Source organism: Molossus molossus, unplaced genomic scaffold (assembly GCF_014108415.1).
Source record: "Molossus molossus isolate mMolMol1 unplaced genomic scaffold, mMolMol1.p scaffold_m16_p_14, whole genome shotgun sequence".
Taxonomy (NCBI): Eukaryota; Metazoa; Chordata; class Mammalia; order Chiroptera; family Molossidae; genus Molossus; species Molossus molossus.
This window is the reverse complement of record NW_023425349.1, coordinates 85,292,686-85,317,102: the sequence shown is the minus strand read 5'-3', so window position 1 is coordinate 85,317,102 and position 24,417 is coordinate 85,292,686. Positions and strand designations below refer to the sequence as shown.

Genomic DNA, 24,417 nt, shown 5'->3' with positions numbered 1-24,417 from the left:
TCTTTGGGCTCTCCCAGTCATTTTGTTGTTGTTAATCCTCACCCAAGGATATTTTTCCATTGATTTTTAGACAAAGTGGAAGAGAGGGAGAGAGAGAAACATCAATATGAGAGAGACACATCGATTGGTTGCCTCCCACATGGCAGGGTCCGGGGATTGAACCTGCAACCCAGGTACATGCCTTTGACAGGGAATCAAAACTGAAACACACTGGTCCAAGGGCCAGTGCTCTAACCAGTGAGCAAAACCGGCCACAGTCTCTCTCAGTCTTTATACCTATCTTCCTACCTCCCTTCCTTCTTTTTTTTCTCCTATCAAACAGTATAAATTTCCAAATCGGTCGGGTTCAATTTGGGCCACCTCTTATAGGTGCAAGCAGCATGGTTACTGACAACTGCAACACCTGCCACCTGGGAGGACCTGGAACATGAAGGCAGAGAAGAGCCAAGGCCATGAGCATAGAGGCAAGCGTGGCCATGGACAATCACATGCGCACTGGTGGGGAACGCTGGGGACCTGAAAGTAGAAATCGGATATAGGAAGAAGGTAATTGATTCAATTATGATTCCCTTATGCAGCCTCTAGTTTGAAAGAAAAACAAACAAACAAGAAGTGCAAACCAAATTAAACAAATAGAAGGTAAACTCAGCCAACTTCAGAGCGCCCCCTGCACAGAGCTTCATGCCTCCCAGGTCTCAGCTTCGTGGGAAGGATGGACACTCTCTCTGCCCAGAGTCCTGGCCACTGACTTAAGGTCTGATGTCCACCATCTCTATGAACTAACTTTCCCATCTGTACAAAGGGAGGAAATCTCTGTGCCGTATCTCCCCCAGGTTACCAAAGTAATGAGAAAGCACGTCTCAGCTACTAAGGTTCCTGCAAGACAGCCGCCCTGGGAGCATGGCACCTCCTTGGAGTTTCTGAACTGTTTTCTTTAGGGTGCACAGGTCGGAGCTGCCTTCCACAGAGGGAAACCACGACGACCAGGACAGGCCAGGGTCTGAGGACTGCCCGGGAGCCTGCACCCAGCCCCCGATACGTCCTCAGAACAAGGGAGACAGGCAGCCTCTGCACAGAGCTAGGCTTCAAGGCTGGCAAGGTTACATAAAAAAAAAATTCTTAGTTGTTTTTGTTGTTCTAACCATTTTTCTGGGGTTTTATTTTGTTTCCCTTAAGTATTTTATTTTTCCTCTAGTGAAGAGCTAAAAGTTTATCTTTGAATGTTTTTCTTTGTTAATTGATTCCTCTGGTTCTTACCATCTTCATTTTTTAAAATGTATTTTTCATGTGGAAATAAGAAATACTGTTTTAAAAATGTTTGTTGTCCAAATGTCAGTTCTTATGAATATGCCATATCATTGCAGCAATCAAATAAATGTCTCTATTTTCGATATATGCTCCGAATGTGCAGAAAAGACCCGTGTTAGATATTTTAAAATAAAATGTAAATACATCGTTATTTTAAAAGATGTCAATGAAATGATACCCAGCATCTTCTTTAAGGAGTTTTCTCCTCATCAAAGTCCAGCACATACCAGCAATGAATCTTTCATGAAGTCTTTGATCCTTCTCAGAGAATTTTTCTCACTGAAGATGAGCTTTTCAAAAAGATGCAGCACTGTTTTTTCAAGGCTGGGAAGGTGTCGAAGCCAGAGGCAGGTTATAGCTGACTTGGAGAGAGCAGTCTTCTTCCTTTCGGGAGGAAATAAAATTTTAAATAGAAATGGGTTACAGAAAGAAGGAGATAAAGAGAGTTCAAAATGCAAAAACAAATCCAATATGTGAATCATTTTTTCATGGTCACAGCAGTAGTTAATATTTATAGTATCAATGAATATTGATCAAGTATCTACAAAATAATGTAAATATGCTTCCACTTCAACTAAAGAGATTAGAGAAATGCTCAAAGGAAAAAAAAAAGCTTTCTAAAAGGATAAACAAATATATAGTGATGGAAGACAGAGAGTAATAAAAAATGAGATGGAAAAAGGCCTGAAGATATCTAGGTACATGCAGTGCCTAACTGAAGAAACAGTTATGCTTGAAAGTGCGTCATGATGGTTTAAAGAGGGTTTGAGTCCCAGAGCTACCATCTACTAACTGTATGACCTTGAGAAAGTTACTTAATCTGTAAACTGTAGTTTACTTATCTGTAAAATGGGCCCATCTCCCTCATAGTGTTGTCAGAAGGATCAAATGCAATAATGATGCAAGTACAGTGACTAGCACAGCGCTTGATACCTAGTAAATATTTAGTAACTATATTTGTAAATCTGTTGCTTGAAAGTCAAAAAGTATTTTTCGTTAGTAACAATTTTGCAGATGGTGGTTATGGCTTGTTTTAATACATAGTTAATCCACAGCATTATACTCTATAGACAACAACCATTTCTACAGGAAAATGTATCTGGAGGTTCCTCCTTTATCAGGGGTCCTACCTACATCCCCGTGTGGGAAGGAGCATGAGGGAGTGTCTGCCTAACGTGGAGCCACTGGGCCTATTCTGGCCTGGTGGGACTTATCTACCTTCTTCCAGCCCAGCTTTTCTGAAGCCCTTCTCCTTTCACCTGCAGCATCGTAGACAGCACAGTGCCCTCCACGTGCTGCCAAAGATGTTCACTGCTTTTAATAAGGAAAACAAACGCTGGAGCACAAAGGTTCCCTGTTACCCAACAAATCCTTCAGTGTCTTCCCTTCACCATCACTCCCGGTACTTTCTCTGCAGGAGCTGGTGTGGAGCCCAGGGGATGGGTACAGGGCAGGAACTGAATAGACAGGAGACACAGGGTAGCATTTGCTAATGATTTCTCTTTTTCTTCTCCCTCAGATAAGGTAGTCAGGGCTTAGCTAGGTGAAGAGCAGTAGGAAGAGCTTTCTGGTAGAGGGAACAGCAGCCATGATAGCCCCGAGACAAGAAAGAGCAAGGTCAGAAGGAGAGAAGCCCCAGAGAGCAAAGATAAGGTGACTTGTGACCTGGCTGTGCTGTACCACAGGCTGAGGTAAGATTTTAGGGTCTTACTCTGTGATTATTCTGGCCTCAGGATTTAAACAAAGTGCCAGGATGCAGTTGACATTCAAAGCTCACTGACTGCACCATGGAGAACTGAGCACAGGGACTGGCGTGGGTGCAGAGAGCCAAGAGCTAGTGCTGGCTGGGCCCTGGTGGAGAAAGAGTGAGGAGCACCTGCAATGTATTTTCATGCCAAGAGAAACTGGCAGTGAAGCTGATGAGAGGTGGTACAGGTGAGGTAGGAATCAAGGCTACTCCAGGTTTCGAGATGGATGGACATACCACTTACTCAGATGAAAGAAGGTAAGATAACAAGATTTGGGAAGAATTAACTAAGAGCTCAGTTTGGAATGTGTGAATTAGCATATCTGAGGCACAATCCAACAGAGGTGACGTAGGTTCTCCAAAATCCTAGTTGAAAGTTTTGGGGAAAGGTCTGGTCTAAAGATATATACTAAGGAACCGTCAGGTGTATAGAACAGCAAGAAAATGGATGAGAACTCAGGAAGAGGGGTCTGAGTTGGGAGAAGAGGGCCTGGGTGTGTGCCCTGAGAGGAGAAAGAGGAGCTGCAGACAGGAGGAAGCAGGAGACACGCACGCAGAGCCTAGCAGCCATTTTTACACAGGGCCTGTTGCGCAAACTGCACTTCAAAGAGAGGCCTACACTGAGCTGCCTGCCTGCACTGTGTTCTACCATCTGAACCAGCCCTTAGAAAAGAGTTCCTGGAATTCTATTTCAACCAATAGGACTGAGGCTTTCCCCATCCCATTAGAGCAGTGCAGCTCTGACCAACCAGAGCAACTCTATTCTGACCAATCGGGACAGTGATTTTTAGACCAATCAAACTGTAAGGATTTGGAGACCTCATCTGCATGAGGACAAACCAATCAGGGACCAGGGGCAGGGACTTCCGTCCATATAAGCCAGGTCCCCTCTGACTCTGAGAGTACACTTTCCCTTTCCACAGAACACTGAAGACTGCCTTTCTCCAGACCAGCTGAAACACAGAACAGACTGGCACAGAAGGAAGCAGACCACAGCAGAGTGGAGCAGACCAGCACAGCACAATGCAAACCAGTGCAAAGCAGACCAGACCACTGAGGAGCAGAGCAAAACTGTCTGGCCTGAGAGGGTCCTGGTCCCAGGGCTGCCTCACAGCTGTGCTGTATCACAATGTAGCTGTTTTTCACTGAATACAGTTTCCTTCTTCAGAGCACCCAAAATTGGGGACAACCACTGGCATTGAATTGGTGCCAATGACCATCAGTTGACAGTACATACAGTAAGTAGTCCTCCCTTATGTGTGGGGCATATGTTCTAAGACCTGCAGTGGATGCCTAAAATGGCAGATAGTACAGAACCCTATATAGACTATGTTTTTTTCCTATGCATGCATAGCAACGATAAAGTTTAACTTATAAGTCAGGCACAGTAAGAAATTAACAACAAAAAATAATAAAATAGAATAACTCTAACAATATATTGTAATAAAAATTAATGTGAATGTGGTCTTTCCCTCAAAATGTCTTATTGGGCTGTACTCACTTTCTTCTTGTGATGATGAGATGATACAATGCATATGTGATGAGAGGAAGTGGGGTGAATATGGTGGGCAAAGGGATGATTTATGTTCCTGGCAGGACAAGGTGGGACAGAGTAGAACCAGGCCAGATTTCATCATGCTACTCAGAATGGCACGTAATTTAGAAACATATGAATTGTTTATTTCTGTAACTTTCCATTTAATAATTTTGGACTGTGATTGACTGCAGGTAGCTGAAACTATGAATAATCTGGGGCTACTGTAATATTTTTGTTTTATTCTCAACACAGTTTAAAAAGTGTGTACGTTAACAACTGTCTTTTTTTTTTTTTATCCTCACCTGAGGACATTTTTTTTTTCCATTTTTTGTTCAGATAAAATGGGAGGGAGAGATAGGAAGAGAGAGAGAGAGAGAAACATCGATGCGAAAGGGACACATCGAGTGGCTGCCACCCGCATGACCAACCAGGGCCAGGGACAAACTGCAACCGAGGTAAATGCCCTTAGCGGGAACCGAACCTGGGTCTCTCGGGACCGCAGGCCGACGCTCTAACCACTGAGCCAAACTGGCCAGGGCAACAATTGTCTTTTTATTAGAAGAGCACACTCTACTGACTTCTGTGAATGATTACATTTATGGATCCATGTTTAGTATGTGAATCATCTATTATCAATAAAATCTATTTTGCTCTAAAACAGCAAAGACTTAACTCTTTATAAGCAATCTAGGATGAAGAAATCACCAAAGCAACATGACCTTAACATGCTTTCATAATAGTATTTGGTTGGGTCAACACATTCACATTACATACAATGTTCTAAATGTGTACCAGGTGGGTTTTGAAATAAAAAAAGCAAATTACATTATATGTCAATTATATCTCAAAAAAACTATGAAAAAAAAAGGCAAATTACAGAAGAAGAAATGCAAATGGCCAATACAAACAGGCAGATTTTCAACCTTATTAATAAAGAAAGGTAACCTAACATATCAAGCAGATATCACCCTCATGTCAGCAAGTCTTTAGAAGAGTGATGTCTAATGCTGATGTAGGTACAGGGAGGGGCTAGGTGTTCTCAGAGGTGGGTCAGGGAATGGCTTTGCCATTTTTGGTTAAATCGCATGGTACCACCCAATAAAACATAAAGTACACATATCCCTGGTCTTAATAATCATACTTCTGTGAATCTGCCTGGCAGAAATAAAAGCATCAGTTGAAGGATATTTAATGCCCAATATTATAAAGACACAATTAGGAACAACTTGAATGCATGATGCGTTGGCAAACAGCTGAAAATATTATGGTCCATTCATATCAGGGAGTGTGTTGCAATTAAAAAAAAAAAAAAAGCTGGATGTATATCCCTTGAGCAATATCCAAAATATGCTAGTTAAAAGAAAAAAATGTTTAGCCCTGGCCGGTTTTGCTCAGTGGTTAGAGCATCGGCCTGCGGTCCGGAGAGACCCGGGTTCGGTTCCTGCTAAGGGCACGTACCTCGGTTGCAGTTTGTCCCCGGCCCTGGTTGGGTCGTGTGGGTGGCAACCACTTCGATGTGTCCCTTTCACGTCAATGTTTCTCTCTCTCTCTCTCCTTCCCATTCTATCTGAACAAAATATCAAAAAAATGTCCTTGGGTGAGGATATATAAAAAAAAAAAATGTTTTTAGGGACAGTGAAAAATTTCATTCTATTCAACATGTGTTAGTCATAGAAACTCTAAGGCTGTCCTTTTTCTCATCTAACCACACTTGTTCTATCCATTCAGTCTACACGATGATCAAAATGACAAATTCAAGGGAAGCAGGATAAGATAAAAACTTGGCTCTCCAAAATTCCTACCTAATAATCACGGGGAATTTTCTGCATTATAACTGTGTTTTAGGAAAATTATAGGGTATGTGAGACTAATATGTATCATATTATAATTTTCTCCTTTAAAATACTGAGGAATAAACTCCTAGTGAGAGCTTTTACGCAGAAAATCTGAGTTTTAGTAATAATTTCTGACACGGGCAGAATATGCCTGGACAGGACACGTTGCCTTGTCCAACATCTCCTATTATTCGACTCTTCTAGACAAATGCCTGCTTGACATTTAGAAAACTGTACTTCATTTCCCCCAAATACTCAATTTAGCAAGGCAGCTGTTGGTCCCATCCTCTTCAAATAGAGTAGCAGGTTAAGAAATGGGTCCAGATAATTTTAGCTCCAAATGTTTTTATAGCTACAATAAAAACCAGAATGCGGGATCCAGTTCTCTGTAAGAGAGGTTCCTGATGAGGGTGGTGCCTTCTGTAGGGAAAGTGTTCCCAAGCTGTCAGAGGGGCAGGGGAGAAGAAGGAACCCCTCAGAGAAGACAACCACCTGCAGTACTTCACTTTTCCAAACCAGAAAGACACCAAGGGCTATTTATGTGCTGGAGAAGCCCACAAAAACTAGGACCAGCTTTTCTGGAGAACTACTAATTTCAAGGAACTGGAAAGCATACTTGCGCCCTGGCTGGTATGCTCAGTGGTTAGAGCATCGGCCCACAGACCAAAGGGTCTCGGGTTTGTTTCTGGTCAAGGGCATGTACCTTGGTTGCAGTTCAATCCCCAGCCCTGGCTGGGGTCATGCGGGAGGCAACCAGTCGATGTGTCCCTCTCACGTCGATGTTTCTCTCTCTCTCCCTCCCTCCCCCTCTATCTGAAAATCAGTAGAAAAATGTCCTTGGGTGAGTATTAAAAAAAAAAAAGAATACTTGCTATCACATCTCAAATTCCATTAAAATATGATCTAACATGTATAAGAGTGAGCACAAATATGTTTATAGTCATGAGTATGCTAAAGTCTATTCTTTGTAAAAAAATTTTTTTCCCTTTATTGATTTTTAGAGAGGAAGTGAAAAACATCGATGAGAAAGAACATCAACTGGCTGCCTCCTGCATGCCCCACACTGAATCGGGCCCACAACCTGAACATGTGCCCTGACCGGGAATCGAACCCACGACTTCTTGGTGCATGGGTCGATGCTCAACCACTGAGCCACACTGGCCTAAATTTTATTCTTATATTATTTATTCTTATATTATTATTTATTCTTCTATTATATATTTTTCCATATGTACAACTGTAAACCTACTTGTGCCCACCCTTATATATTAAATTGAGAAAACTGTGCTGTCATGATCACTTACACCTGCAGAAAAGTCACGTCTGAAAGCAAAGAGCAGCAACACCAAGTGAAGGAAATGTCCAAGCTCAAGCACACTGGCATGTCTATTACAATCAATATCCACAGGTTTTATTTGAAAAGAAAACTTTTTCAGTGACTGATTTTATTACGTCTTATTAAGATTTAAAAAGAAGTCAGGAAGTCTCAATAAAGGAATAAATAGAAATAGGAGTTTCAATTACTACTACTTTGCTAACTTTCTGTTTTTGATATTACACTAGCCTTTCTTCATTTAGACATTCTCCTATATTATTTGACAACACATAAAGCCTAATGTTTCTTATCTGAACTGAAAAACACAAAACGAGAAGCTTGGTTGAAGGTCAGCCTTTTCTTGTAATTCCTTTCATGCATCTCTGGAGGCTGCATTATTAGCTCTTTCAGAAACGGGAATTTAGCTTACATCTGGCCTTAGTTCAGTGATATCTTCATTAGAAAGAAAAGATATAAGCTTGAGAAAACCTAATAAAACATTATAAAAAATAACAATTTCTAGCAAAGTCAATAATAACAGCAACATGTTAACAGTTACTGAGTGTTTACTCTGCATGCCAACCTCTGTGCTAAGCATATTACAGGCAATGGACCCCCTTACTACTTCCCAGTGTGCCTGGGGCAAGTTTATGTCTGTTATCCCACCATAATTATCATCCCATTTAACTCTCAAAGTTGTTATGGTCTACAATTCCTAACTGTATGGTCACCCTACTTAACACTCACAGTTACCCCATAAGGGTCAGCCATGCATCCATTCTTTCTTTCATTTGTTCATTGGCTCATTTATTCCAGTGTATAGAAAAAATACTCCATTCTATCCAAACTTCTCAATATTTTAGAAGCAATGGGTTTAGATTTGCCTTAGAGAATGGAATTACTTGTACTCCAGAGACTTATGAAAGGATTTCAGCAGCCCTCCCAGAAAGGTTTTTATGCACTCTGCTGTCTGCAGATGGCTATGATGGCAATCCCAGAGATAGACTCAAAGAGTTAGGTTTGATATTTAGGCCAAGAAATTAAGAAGTTCCTCTAGGTTATCTAAACTACACAGAAGGGCAAGCATCTGCTGTTTAAAAGAGTACATACAGGCAGCCCATTTCTGAAAATATATGACTGTGTTCGGAAGCCAAGGTCAAAGAAACCCAGCCAATTATAAAACAGCTGACATTCCACTGGTGTGTTGTGGTAAGCAGATAGCTGGAAGGCTAAACACAGGGCAGGGCACATCGGTCAAAGAAAGTATGTGGTTTCTAAATGACCACGCAGCACATTTGGGGAGCTGCTCAAGGGGTTGGGGGAAAGTGGGTGTTGGGGGTGGGGAGTGGTAATTTGCACTGACTGACTGAATCGGCCTCCCTGTGTCCACATGTGGCCAGGATGCTCCGTCTATGGGTCAGTGTCCATGGCAAGGCTCCAGATCTTACGCCACTGCTTAGAGAACTTGCTGAGCTGAAGCCATAGGAATTGGACAAGCTGAAGACCACCCAGCGTTTCTGGACAGCCTGTTCCCTATGGATATTCCAAACTGAATAAATTTTACTAGTTGCTGAGGGAGAATGTGCTATCACAAGTAAAATAAATAGCAAAGAGGAGTTCAGGCCTACTCGGGGAACTGCTGCCCTCAGTTTTCCGCCTGAGCACTGTGGGTAGAAGAAGAATGACTATTCTCTAAGCATATCTCTTCCTCGTCAGTAATTTCCAAAATATCTTTGTGGGGGTTCAGAGGATGTGGAGGACCAATCTTCTTTTTTTAAAATATTCACCGCTTGATGAAAAAGTAAGATTAGGAATACTGGATGCTAAAACCATATTCTTCAATAAAGTGTATTACTGTATAAATCAGAAATGGAGCTGCAAAGGTTAAAGGCAAGGAGCGTTTTACTTAAAAGTAAATACTTTGGAAATCATTTTGGAGTGTGGAAAATGTATGCTAGTAGGGCAAACCAGTGTAACCTGCAGTGTGCACTCCGGTAAGTGACGGGAGGGCACAAGCAGGTGAAGCACACTTATCATATTAGACAGACTTTCAAATGAATTTTCACTCAACAACTTACATAAACAACAAAGATAACTGCTCAGACTCCTTAGGAAATTCAGACTTAGTAGGTAAATTCTGACAGAGGTTTAGAATAGTTAGGAAAAAAAGACTTTATATTTGAACCATGAAAATTATGTTCTGACCTTATAAAAAAAAAAATCAAATGATGCAACTTTCTATTTCTCTTCCAAAATCTCACTTTAACAAATTCCTGGATTTTAATACTTCACAGAAAACAAAATTAAAACAAACATTCCAATTTTTAAAAGGTGTATATGAAAAATGGCAAATACTTAACTGGCAACTACTTCCTCTAACTGGTTTTGAGGTTGTTCATTCTCCAAATGTAAGGCTATAATAAAAATCAATTTGAGGATGGGAAAAAGATCTGCTTATTACAGCCAAAAAATAAAAACAAACAAAAAAAAAATACAGTAAAACTTTAGGAATGAAAAATGCCCAAAACATTTTTTTTAAGTCCACAGAGAAGACTTTAAAAATTCTATTAGGCTTCTAATTTTGCCAAATTTGTGATCATAGAGTTATTAAATTTTTTGAAATATCTTGTTAGGTTTCAGGCAGGATAAATATCCTTACAGAATGTGGAAAATACATAAAATACTACTTTAAGACCACAAAAGTAAATCTGAACAAATAGAAAGACATACATGTTCTTGGACAGGTATATAAAAATCCTAAACATCATAAAGATGCCAGTCCTCCCTCAGTTAACCCCTATCTTTAGTTAATCTATATATTTAACTTGGGCCTCCCTAGAAATAGCATTAGCTACCTTTCCTAAAGCTAGACAAATTGGTTTCAAAGTTTATTTGAAAAATAAAATAAGAGTTCCCTGGGGAAAAAAATGAGTGGGAACTAGCCCTATTTTATATTAAGCATATTAGAATGACTCTACCATTAAAACAAAGTTTCCTATTGCATGAACACACAATAGGCCAAAGAATCAGAACAGAAAATAACAAAACAGCCCAACCATATACAGAAATTGAGTAGATGATGAAGGCAACAGCTCAAGTGGGCAGGTTTTGGGGGGTGGTTGCACATTTTATCTCACTCAAGATGGTAGAATGCTCTGTAACCCAAGAGTAGGAAAAGGCAACCATATTACTTAAACAAATAATTTGAAAAACAAAAATAGAGATATTGAAAACCTACAGATTGAAAGAGACTTTTGAACCTATCAACCAAATGCAGTGTGTGGACTCTCGTTCCAACAAACCTACTATAAAAAAATAAACTGACAATCAGGAGAATTTTGTCTTTCCCTAAATATGCAATGATATACGTAATTAGTGTCATCTTTTAGATATAATAATGGTATTGTAGCTATATTTAAAATTTTTTATTGATTTTTTAGAGAGAGAGGAAGGGAGAGAGAGAGAAACATCGACGTTAGAGAGAAACATCAATCAGCTGCCTCCTGCACACCCCCTACTGGGGATTGAGCCCTCAATCTGGGCATGTGCCCTGACCAAAAATTGAACTGGGACCTCTCAATCTACAGGATGATGCTCAATCCACTGAGCCACACTGGCCGGGCGTAGCTATATTTTTTAAAATGTACCACATAGAGACTTCCAGTTTCCTGTTCCACATGTAAGGAGCTTGGAGGTCATCATTCTGTCCTAATAACAAGTAAAAGGAGAAGAGACTGAAAATTCAACAGTTCTCTGACATCCTTGAGAGAGGAAAGGACACAGAGCAAACTGGTGCCCAAGACTGGCAAGACACACAAGTGAAAACAGGGAGCAGTGGTTTACTGGAGCAGAGCTCACCACAGGAATGCCAGTGGCTGGAGGCTCACTGTGGACAACACTGACATAGAGTGGCCCCCCAAGTGAGATTTACCTCCAGAAGCTGGAGCAGGTTGTCACAGTATATGACAGAGAAAAATCCACTCTTGCTTTAAGCAGAAAGAGGGGGAAAGGAACCATATTTAACAACAGAGGGCACTGTTTTGCCTGCCCTCAGGAGAAAACTAGTTAAGGGGAGCTTAACCTACTGGGGTATTATCAGAGCCTAACTGGGGGAAGGGAAATAACTCATTCCAGGAGGCACTAGGCACCCTGTCCCATCAAAGAGGGGGACTGAGAAACGTTTGTGAAGTTCACAGTCCAGAGGCATAAACTAACTACACGATTGGGACCTAATCACAGGACTATATAAAACTTCCCCTCCCCCTACACCTCACCACCCATTACAAAAAGCTTATTTACAGCAGTTCCCTTTACCTGGTACATCATATGTAGCTATTAAGAAAGAAATTACAAGGCCTACCAAAAGGAAAACACACATACACAATTTGAAGAGATAGGGCAAGAATGTTGGAATTATCAGGTCAAGAATTAAAAACAACTATGATTATTTTTTGAGGAATCTCTATACTGTTTTCCATAGAGGCTGCACCAATTTACATTCCTAACAATAGTACATGAGGGTTTTCTTTTCTCCACATCCTCTCCAACACCTGTTATTTCTCGTCTTCTCGATAATAGCATTCTAATAGGTGTCAAGTGATATTTCATTGTGGTTTTGATTCGCATTTTCTTAGTCGTGTTGAACAGCTTTTCATATTGGCCATCTGTATGTCTTCTTTGGAAAAATATCTATTCAGATCCTCTGCAAATTTGGGTTGTCTTTTTGTTGTTCAGTTGTATGAGTTGAAAACAGAATGGAGGGTCCTCAAAAAATTAAGTATAGAACCTACCATATGATCCAGTTATTCAATTTCTAGGTATTTATCTTAAGAATATAAAAAACTAATTTGAAAAGATATATGTATCACTATGTTCACTGATGTATTATTTATTTATTTATTTATTTATCCTCACCCAAGGACATTTTTCCATTTTTTTTTTGTTCAGATAGAGCAGGAGGGAGAGAGAGGAAGAGAGAGAGAAAGAAACATCAATGTGAAGGGACACATCGAGTGGCTGCCACCCACACGACCAACCAGGGCCGGGGACAAACTGCAACCAAGGTACATGCCCCTAGCGGGAACCGAACCCGGGTCTCTCTGTACCGCAGGCCGGTGCTCCAACTGCTGAGCCAAACCGCCAGGGCACTGATGTATTATTTATAATAGCCAAGATATGAAAGCAACCTAAGTGTCCATCAAGGGACAAATGGATAAAGATGTGAGATACACACACACACACACGAATACAATCATCCATAAAAAAAGAAAAAAATCTTTCCATCTTCCCATTTGTGACAACATGGATGGACTTTTAGGGCTTATGCTAAGTGAAAAAAGTCAGACAGAGAAAGACAAATACCATATGATTTCATTTATATGTGGAATCTAAAAACAAAAAAATGAACAAACAAAAAACAAAAACCAACTCACTGATAGAGAGAACAGACTGGTGGTTACCAGAGGGATGAAGATGATCAAATGTATAGTGATGGATAGTAACTAGACTTATGGTGGTGATCACTGTGTAGTGCATACAAATATCCAATTATAATGCTGTACAGCTGAAACTTATATAATGTTAGAAACCTATTTATCTAAAAAAAAGAGTAACTCCCTCATAGGATTGTTGTGAAGCTGTAATGAGATATTACCTGAAAAACCTTCAGAATAAATCCTGGAACACAGAGAGCAATCAATAAATGTTAACCATGATTACTAAAATATATATATACATATGTATATATGTGTGTGTGTGTGTGTGTGTGTGTGTGTGTATATATATATATATATATTAATATGCAGAGCTCTAATGGGTAAAACAGATAACATACCAGAACAGATGGGTAATGTAAGCAGAAAAATGGAAATTCTAAGAACAACCCACTCCCCCAAATATACTGCAGATAAAAAACTCTAACAGAAATGAAGAATACCTTTGGTGGACTTATTAGTAGTCTGGGGAAAGAATCTCTGAGCTAGAGCATCTGTCAACAGAAAACATGAAAACCAAAAAGCAAAGAAAATAAAGACAAAAAACCTCCAAAATAGAATAGTCAGGGAATATGGACAACCACAAAAAATGTAACATACATGTAATGGGTACAAAAGAAGAAGAAAGAGGAAGAACAGAAGAAATATTTGAAACGATAATGACAGAATTATCCCAAATTAATGTCAGATACCAAATCACAGTTCCAGGAAGCTTACTGAACATTAGCAGGGTAAATGCCAAAACACTATACACCTAGGCATATCATTTTGAAACTACAAAAAATCAAAGATAGTGAAAAATACTGAAAGAAGCTAGAGGAAAAAGAAATATCTTTTATTTTTTTATTTAATTAATTTATTTTTGTTACAGATGTTTCTCCTTTTCCCCCCACTGATTCCCCTTACCCCCCCTCCCGCCCTGTCTCCAGCTTTGTTGTCCATGTCCACTGTTCATGCATACATGCATATAAGTTCTGTGGTTTATATCTCCCCCTCCACCTCCTCTTCTGGGGATTGTCAGTGTGTACCCCACTTCCACGTCTCTGGGACTATCCCATTCCTCAGACTGTTATGTTCATTATATTCCACAAGTAAGTGAGATCATATGATACTTGTCTTTCTCTGCTTGTCTTGTTTTGCTTAGGATAATACTCTCCAGGTCCCTCCATGTCGTCTCAAAGGATGAGAGATCTTTCTTTCTTACAGCTGCATAGTATTCCATTGTGTATATGTGCCACTGCTTTTTTTTCCATTTGTCTACTGATGGACATTTGGGCTGTTTCCAGATCTTAGCTATTGTCAATAGTGCTGCTATGAACACGGGGGTACATATATTCTTCCTGATTGGTATTTCAGGCTTCTTAGGGTATATTCCTAGAATTGGGATCACTGGGTCAAATGGCAGTTCAATTTTTAATTTTTTGATGTAACATCATATTGTTTTCCATAGTGGCTGCACCAGTCTGCATTCCCACCAGCAGTGTATTAGAGTCCCCTTTTATCCACACCCTTGCCAACACTTGTTGTTTGATGATTTGTTGATGGTGGCCATTCTGACAGGTGTGAGGTGATACCTCATTGTTGTTTTAATTTGCATCTCTCTGATGATTAGTGATGTTGAAACATCTTAATTACAGAAGAACAGACATAAGGTTACCTCCAACTTCTCAGAGACCACCTGAGCAAGAAGAGAGTAGAATGAAACATTTAAAGTGTTGAGACAGGAAAAAAGCACCATGTAGGATTCTGTAGCCTGCAACATTATTGTTCAAATGTAAAGGAGAAATAAAGATTTTTCTAAGTCTAGCAAAAACTGAGGGGATTTGTTGCCAGTATACCTGCCTTGTAGGAAATGTTAAAAGAAGTTCTTTAAAGAGAAGGAAAATAGTACTTCCGGTCAAGGTGGCAGTGTAGGTAAATTGGTACTCACCTCCTCCCACAACCACATCAAAATCACAATTAAAATACAGAACAACCATCATTCAGAAACACCTGAAATCGAGCTGAATGGAAGTCCTACAACTATGAAACTAAAGAGGCCACATCAAGACTGGTAGGAAGGGTGGAGGGGTGGAGGGGTGGAGGCTTAGAGGGGCTGGTCCCACACCCATGTGTGGTGGATAAAAATCAGGAGGGACACCTCGGTTATGAAAGTCCCCCCTGAGGAGTAAGGGGTCCCAGTCCCACACCAGGCCCTCCAGCTCAGGGTTCCAGTGCCAAGAAGAAAAGTCCCCATAACTTCTGCCAGAGGGAATAAAGGCTGAGGGAGACTGAGGCTTCTGGAGTCTCAGGCTGCTCCTCTTAAAGGGCCTATGCACGGACTTACTTAGACTTGCTCCTTCTGGGCTCCAGTGCCAGGGAGACAGCTTGAAAGGCACCAGAGACATATGGGGAAGAACTGTTGTTTGGCATCTGGGCAAGAGCTAGAGGGGCAGCTTTCTCTAAGATAGTCCTGCTGGCAGAGGTCATTGTTCCCCTGGTGAGCCCTTCCCCCATGGGGTGGGCAGACAGGCGCCATATCTCGAAATCCAGACTCAGCAACCTGGCTCACACTGGTTTCCCTGCCCTGGTGATTCCCTGAGGTCCTTCCACCCAACATTCCGGCCCACCCAAGATGTTTCCAGTGGCCTTACCATAAGAATGGCCTGTCTTGGTTCATGCTTTGGATTTTCCTAAAATCTCTCAAATAAGCATCATCTGGCCTCAGCGAGACCCATGCCTCTCCCTAGGTGGCCCAGGCCCAGCACTAGCAGCAGCTGGCCTTGGTTCACAGCTTGGCCTCTCATGGGTACCTCCAAGCATAGCACAAGAAGCAGCCATCTGCAGATCACTTTGTAGCTTATCCCTGTTGGCCTCGGGTAGAACACAGACAGTGGCTGACCTTGGCCTGAACCTCCTGGGAGGCCTCAGAGCCAGCACACCCAGTGGACAGTTTCAGACCTTGTCAAAGCACCACCACCCAACTATCTCCACAAGTGACATTCTCAAGGGGTGGACTCAGTAGGTAACAGAGCCCTGATGAAGTAAGTCTTGCTCCGTGTGGTGGGCCACTGTATATCGGATCCTCCAAGGTGGTCAGGGGTTGGTGGTCAGTGGACACATCCAGTCCTAGCAGCTGATCAACCTATGTAAATCCCTCCCATTGACGTGCCAACAGCAATCAAGATTAAATTACAACAGAAAGGTATACAGCCCACATGGGGGGGAGCACTGCAAGTGCCCAGCTAGGGTGATCAGGGAGGTTGTGCCACTGGACCCTACAGAACACCTACTATAATAGGCCACCCTACCAAGCCTAGGAGACATAGAAACTCTACCTAATACATAGGGAGGTAGCCAAAATAAGGAGACAAAGAAACATGTCCCAAATGAAAGAATAGAACAAAACTGCAGGATAAGAACTAAACAAAATGGAGATAAGCAAGCTAACAGATGCAGAGTTCAAAACATTAGTTATAAGGATGCTCAAGGAACTTTAGTGAGGACCACAAGGGCAAAATAAAGGACCAGTCAGAAATGAAGGATGCACTCACTGAAATAAAAAATAATTTACAGGGTATCAACAGTAGAGTAGGTGAAGCCAAGAAGCAAACCATCAATTTGGAATATAAGGAAGCAAAAAACACTCACTCAGAACAGCGAAATAGAAAAAAGAATCCAAAAAAGTGAGGGTAGTGTAAGGAGCCTCTGGGACAACTTCAAGTGTATCAACATTCGCATCATGGGGGTGCCAAAATTAGAAGAGAGAGAGCAAGAAATTGAAAACCTATCTGAAAAAATAATGACAGAAAATTTCCTAACTTGGTGAAGGAAAAAGACATACAAGTCCAGGAAACACAGAGTCCCAAACAAGATGAACCCAAAGAGGCCCACACCAAAACACATCACCATCAAAATGAAAGAGGTTAAAGACAGAGAAAATCTTGAAAGCAGCAAGAGAAAAGCAGTTAGTTACCTACAAGGGAACTCTCATAAGACTGTCAGCTAATTTCTCAAAAGAAACTTTGCAGGCCAGAAGGGAGTGGCAAGAAATATTTAAAGTGATGAAAAGCAAGGACCTACAACCAAGATTACTGTATTCTGCAAGGCTATCATTTAGAATCAATAGACATATAGTTTCCCAGACAAGAAAAAGCCAAAGGAGTTCATCACACCAAACCAGTATTATATGAAATGTTGAAAGGTCTTCTTGAAGAAGAAGATAAAAAATATGAACAATAAAATGGCAATAAATACATATCCATCAACAATTGAATTTACAAACCAAATGAAGAAGCAGAACAGAAACAGACTCACAGATACGAGAACTTTTTGATGGTTGCCAGATGGTAGTGGGGTTCAGGAGATAGGTGAAAAAGGTGAAGGGATTAAGAAGTGCAAATTGGTTGTTAGAGTGACAAACCTCAGAGGGAAGGGGGGTGATGCAGGAAGAGATAAACCAAAGAACTTATATGCATATATGCATAACCAATGGACACAGACAATAGTGTGGGGAAGGCAAGAGGGGGTGGGAGTGGGGAGGAAGGGGTAAATGAAGTAAAAAATAATATAATACTTTCAACAATAAAGATAAAACTTTTTTGGTTGTTGTTAATCCTCACCTGAGAATATTTTTCTATTGATTTTTAGATAGAGTAGAAGGGAGAGAGAAAGAGAGAGAAAGAGAGAAAGATAAACATCAATGTGAGAGAGACACACAGATTGATTGCCTCCCACACACCCCCTGGCCAGGGCTGGGAATTGAACCTGCAACCCAGGTACATGCCCTTGACCAAGAATCAAACCCATGACCTCTTGGTCCATGGGCAGATACTCTAACCACCAATGGACCAGGGCTAACGATAAATTTAAAAAAAAAAAAAAAATATATATATATATATATATATATATATATATATATGTATATGTATATATATATATATATATATGTATCTATATATATTGTTTTTTTAAAAAGAAAAGGAAAACAATATAGGTCAGAAACTCAGGTCTACATAAACAGCATCAAAGAGGGGCTACCTGAAGGCAAAATAAAAACTTGTATTTTTCAGTGGCAAGGTAGCTCATTTATTAGAGCACTGTCCCCATATACCAAGGCTGTGGGATCGATATCTGGTCAGGGCACAAAGAAGAATCAACCAATAAATGCATAATAAAGTAGAACAACTACCCTGGCCGGTTTGGCTCAGTGGATAGAGCATCGGCCTGCGGTCCCGAGTTGAGAGACCCGGGTTCGGTTCCCGCCAAGGGCATGTACCTTGGTTGCAGTTTGTCCCCAGCCCTGGTTGGTCGTGCGGTTGGCAGCCACTCGATGTGTCCCTTTCACATCAATGTTTCTCTCTCTCTCTCTCTCTCGCTTCCTCTCTCTCCCTCCCAGTTGATAAATAATAATTATGGCCCTGGTCAGGTAGCTCAGTTGGTTGGAGCGTTGTCCCATACACCAGAAGATTGTGGGTTTGATTGTCAGTCAGGGCACATACCTGGGTAGTGGGTTCAATCCCCAGTTGGGGTGTGTATGGGAGGCAACTGATCAATGTTTCGGCCTCTCTCTTTCCCTGCCTCTCTCTCTAAATATCAATAAAAGCATATATTTGCCATCCTCAGGTGAGAATTAAAAATAAATGGGAAAAGATAAACAAAAAAACTCGTATGCATGTATGCATAAGCAATGGACACAAACATTAGGTTGAGCCCTGGACGGTTTGGCTCAGCAGTTAGAGCATCGGCCTACAGTCCAGAGAGACCTGGGTTCGGTTCCCACTAAGGGCATGTACCTCGGTTGTAGTTTGTCCCTGACCCTGGTTGGGTTGTGTGGGTGGCAACCACTCGATGTGTCCCTTTCACATCAATGTTTCTCTCTCTCTCTCTTCCTCTCTTTCCCTCCCACTCTATCTGAACAAAAAATGGAAAAATGTCCTCGGGTGAGAAAAAAACAACAAAAAAACAAAAACAAACATTAGGTTGGGTAAAGCAGGAGGGGGTTGGGAAAAGGGAGAAGGGTGTCAATGGGGACAAAAGAGGGACATCTGTAATACTTTCAACAATAAAAAAAGAAGAAAGAATTGCTATAGAAAACCTACAGCTAATATCAAACTTAATAGTGAGAAACTTGAAGCTAGGATATTAAGATCAGGTACAGGCAAAAATGTCCCTTTGCACCATGCTTTTCCACACCATACTACAAAGTCTAGCTAATGCAATAAGAACAGAATATAAAATAAAAGGTAAACAGACCGGGAAGAAAGAAATAAAACGGTCTTTGTTCATAGAGGACATGACAACCTATGTAGAAAATCCAAAAGAGGTGACAAACTCCTGGAACTAATAAACCATTAAAGCAAAATTGCAGGATACAAGGTTAAAATACAAGTCAATCACTTTTCTATGTACCAGCAATAAACAAGTAAAATTTGAAATAATAAACCTAATAGAATTTATACTAGTATCCCCCCAAATGAAATACTTAGGTATAAATCTAACAAAAATGGACAGACGTATATGAGGAAACTACAAAATGTTCAAGAATAATATCAAAGAAAAACTAAATAAATGGAGAAATATTCATGGATTGGAAGATTTGCTATTATTAAGATGTCAGTTATCCACTACTTGACTTAAAGATTCAATGAACTCTCAATCCTAGCAAGCTATTTTGTGAATATCAACAAATTGGTTCTAAAGTTTATATGGAGAAGCAAAAGACCCAAAATAGCCAACATAATACTGAAAGAGAAGAATAATAAAGCTGGAGGACTGACACTAACTGACTTCAAGATTTACTATAAAACTATGGTAACCAAGGCAGTGTGGAAATGAAAAATATGTTAATGGAACAGAGAGATAGTCCAAAAATAGACCCAAATAAAATTAGCCGACTATTTTAAACAAAGGAACAATGGTAATACAATGAAATAAAAATCATCTTTTCAACCAAGGTGCTAGAACTGGCTACCCACATGCATAAAACATGAATCTAGACACAGACCTTATATACTTCAAAATAATAATAATAATAACTAAACCTAAAATTAAAATGCAAAACTAGCACAAGATAGGCATAGAGGATGTGAAAATGGAGGCGAAGTGAATGGAAGCTATACAGATGATCTCCCAGGATCAAACAAGAATTACAACTAAAATAAAGACAAATCCTCAGAAAAAAGCAACAGAAAAGCAGCAGGACAGGACCATATAACCAGGGACACTGGTAGGATATGCGGAGCCGTGAGAGGTTGGCAGGCTGAGAACCCAGGAACAGCAGCAGTCTTAGCTGTGAGCAGCACCCTTGGAGAATAAAGACCAAGCCAAGTCCACAGCGCTGAGTGCTGGGACAGAGCACTAAAATAGCCACAGCCAATCACCTGGGAGCTACGGCAGAGGGAGAACACACTGGGCTGGAACTCTGTGGGGACACCCAGGATCTGGAGGGCACTCAGAGTTTTTGCTGAGGTGCAGCCACAAAGGACTGTGTGCTCCTACCAGAGCTGTGGGGAAAAGCAACAGCCACCCCCCACCACCCTGTAGATTCAGACTTTCCCAGTTGAGGCAAAAACCTGCAACTTGAGGCTCATTAACAACCAGCATCTATCCCACCCTCTGGAAATCCTCTTATGCAGAATACAAGGGCTACATTACAAGGCACTGAGTGACTGAGACTATTAGCCACCAGGAAAAAGCTAGAGGATAACTGAACCTTTCCTGGGCTTGCAAATCTACCCAGGAAAGTAAGACTTGACAGTGGTGTTTAACGTGGGCCCACCCAGGCTCACCCTAACCCAGTAGAGGGAGCCACAAACAGCAGAACACCAACACACACAGGGAAAATTTGGGAGGCTCCAAAACTCACTGAGATAGCCAAAATGGTTAAACAAACAAACAAATCCCAAATGAAAGAACAACAGAACTCTTATCAAATATGAGATCAATGAAGTACAGTTAAGAAAATGATCAGAGATACAGTTCAGAGCTATGATCTTGAGGAAGCTCAAACGCATGAGTAAGGAAATCAGCACCATGAGTAAAGATATAAAAAAACTGAAAAGCAACCAAGTGGAAATGAAGAATGACATAGCAGAAATAAAAAACACACTGGGAGGACTAACCAACAGAGTAGAGGAAGGTGAGGACTGGACCAGTGAATTAGAAGACAGGGTAGAAAAAAATCAACCAATGAAAAAACCAAAAGAAAAAAACAATTAAAAAACAGAAAGACAGCTTAAGAGAACTGTAGGACAACTGGAAACGTAATAATATTCACATAAAAGGAGTCCCTAAAGAGAGAGAAAATGGGCAAAAGTTAGAGAATATATTTGAAGAAATAGTGACAAAAAAATTTTCCCAACTTGGTGAAGGAAGAAGGTGTTCAAGTGCAAGAAGAACAGAGAGCCCCAAGTAAGAAGAACCCAAAGAGACCCACACCAATACACATAGTAATCAAAGTGCCAAAAACTAAAGACAAAGAGAGAATCCTAAAGGCAGCAAGAGATAAGCAACAGGTTATCTACAAAGGAACCACCATAAGGCTCTCAGCTGACTTCTCAACAGAAACACTACAAGCCAGAAGGGAATGGCATAAAGTAATCAAGGCCATAAAAAACAAGGATCTGAATCCAAGACTACTCTACCCAGAGAGGCTGTCATTCAAAATAGAAGGTCAAATAAGGAGCTTCCCAGACAAAAAAAGGCTAAGGGAATACATTAGCACCAAACCAACACTGCAAGAAATGTTAAAATGACTGCTGTAATTAACAGGAGAAATAGGAAGAAAAATATAAGCACAGTAAACAAAAATGGCAATAAATAAGTACATACCAATAAACACCTTTAATGTAAATGGATCGAATGCTCCCATAAAAAGACACAGAGTAGCTGATTGGATAAGAAAGCATCACTCATCTATATGTTGTTTACAACAGACCCACCTCACAACAGAAGACTCACATAAGTTGAAAGTGAAGGGATGGAAAAAAATCATCCAAGCAAACGGAAAGGAAGAAAAGGTTGGGGTAGCAATACTTATATCTGATTAAATAGATTTCAAAATGAAGACCATAACTAGAGAAAAAGAAGGCCACTACATAATATTAAAAGCATCTATCCAACAGGATGATATAACCTTGATACACATATATGCACCCAATATAGGAGCACCAAAATATTATTAAAACTCTTCTGGAAGACTTCAAAGGAGAAATCAATAGCAATACAATCATAGCAGGGGACTTCAACACCCCGCTGATATCAATGGATGAATCCTCTAGACAAAAAATAACAAGGAAACACAGACTCTAAATGAAGCACTAGACCAAATGGATTTAATAGATATCTACAGAGAATTACACCCAAAAACTACATAATTCACATTCTTCTCAAGTGCACATGGCACATTCTCAAAGATAGACCACATGTTAGGACACAAACTAAATCTCTACAAGTTCAAGAAGACTGAAATCATATCAAACATCTTCTCAGATCACAATGGCATGAAACTAGAAATCAATTGCAACAAGAACATGCAAAGACATTTGAAAACATGGATGCTAAATAGCATGGTATTGAACAATGAATGGGTTACCAAGGAGATCAAGGAAGAAATTGAAAGTTTCCTAGAAAGCAATGCAAATGAACACACAACAACACAAAACCTATGGGATACAGCGAAAGCCGTTCTGAGAAGGAAGTTCATAACACTACTGGCCTATGTCAAAAAGCAAGAAAAATTTCTAATAGACTATCTAATCTCACAACTTAAAGAACTAGAAAGCAAGCAAAAAGAGAATCCCAGAGCAAGTAGAAGGAAGGAAATAGTAAAGATCAGAGCAGAAATAAATGATATAGAGACCAAAAAAACAACTCAGATGATCAATGAAACAAAGAGCTGGTTTTTCGAAAAGATAAACAAGATTGATGGACCCTTAGCTAGACATACCAAGAAAGAAAGAGAGAGAACCCAAATACACAAAATCAGAAATGAAAGAGGAAAAGTAACAACTGATACCACAGAAATACAGAAAATCATTAACAACTACTATAAACAATTATATGGCAACAAATTCGATACTCTAAGCGAAATGGACAAATTTCTAGAAACACATAGTCTCCCAAAACTTGACCGGGAAGAGATAGAAAACTTGAACAGACCAATAACAACAAAACAAACTGAAGATGTAATCAAGACTCTCCCAGCAAACAAAAGCCCAGGTGCGGATGGCTTCATGGGAGAGTTTTACCAAACATTCAAAAAAGAACTAACACCCATTCTCCTCAAACTATTTCAAAAATTCAAGAAGAAGGAAGACTTCCAAATTCGTTTTATGAGGCCAGCATAATTCAAATTCTAAAACCAGAAAAAGACATTAAAAAGAAAGAAAAATACAGGCCAATATCCCTGATGAACATAGATGCCAAAATCCTGAACAAAATACTAGCAAATCGGATCCAGCAACACATCAAAATATTATTCACCATGACCAAGTGGGATTCATCCCAGGGATGCAAGGCTGGTACAATATTCACAAATCAATATATGAGATACACCACAGAAACAAAATGAAGAATAAAAACCACATGATCATATCAATAGATGCTGAAAAAACATTCGACAAAATGCAGCATTTATATCTGACAAAAACGCTCAGCAATGTGGGAATAGAGGGATCATATCTCGACATAATAAAGGCCGTAAATGAAAGACCTACAACCAACATCATACTCAATTGGCAGAAACTAAAAACATTTCCCTTTAGAACAGGAACAAGACAAGGATACCCACTCTCACCACTCTTATTTAACATAGTACTGGAAGTCTTAGCCACAGCAATCAGACAGGAAGAAAAAATAAAAGGGATCCAAATGGGAAAGAAGGAAGTGAAACTGACATTATTCGCAGATGACATGATACTACACATAGAAAACCCGAAAGACTCCATCAAAATTTTACTAGACTTAATAAATAAATTTGACAAAGTAGCAGGATAGAGAAGAATGTCAAGAAATCGACGGTATTCTTATACACCAATGATGAACTCACAGAAAGAGAAACTAAGAAAACAATTCCATTTACCACTGCGGCAAAAAAATTAAGATACCTAGGAATAAACTTAACCAAAGAAATAAAGGACCTATTTGCAGAAAACTACAGGTCATTGAAAAAAGAAATAGAGGAAGATATAAAAAAGTAGAAG

The 24,417-nt window shown here is 40.1% G+C and overlaps 1 protein-coding gene across 10 annotated transcripts in view; it reads right to left on the bottom strand.

Annotated features, from left to right (window-relative positions):
* The window catches only part of FANCC (FA complementation group C), a 236,858-nt gene that overhangs the window by 30,214 nt on the left and 182,227 nt on the right, over window positions 1-24,417 (bottom strand). For all 10 annotated transcript variants that reach the window (XM_036260703.1, XM_036260704.1, XM_036260701.1 and 7 more), the window contains one exon: window positions 1,536-1,692. In XM_036260703.1, the coding sequence (XP_036116596.1) occupies window positions 1,536-1,692 (157 nt within the window). The remainder of the gene's footprint in view (window positions 1-1,535; window positions 1,693-24,417) is intronic.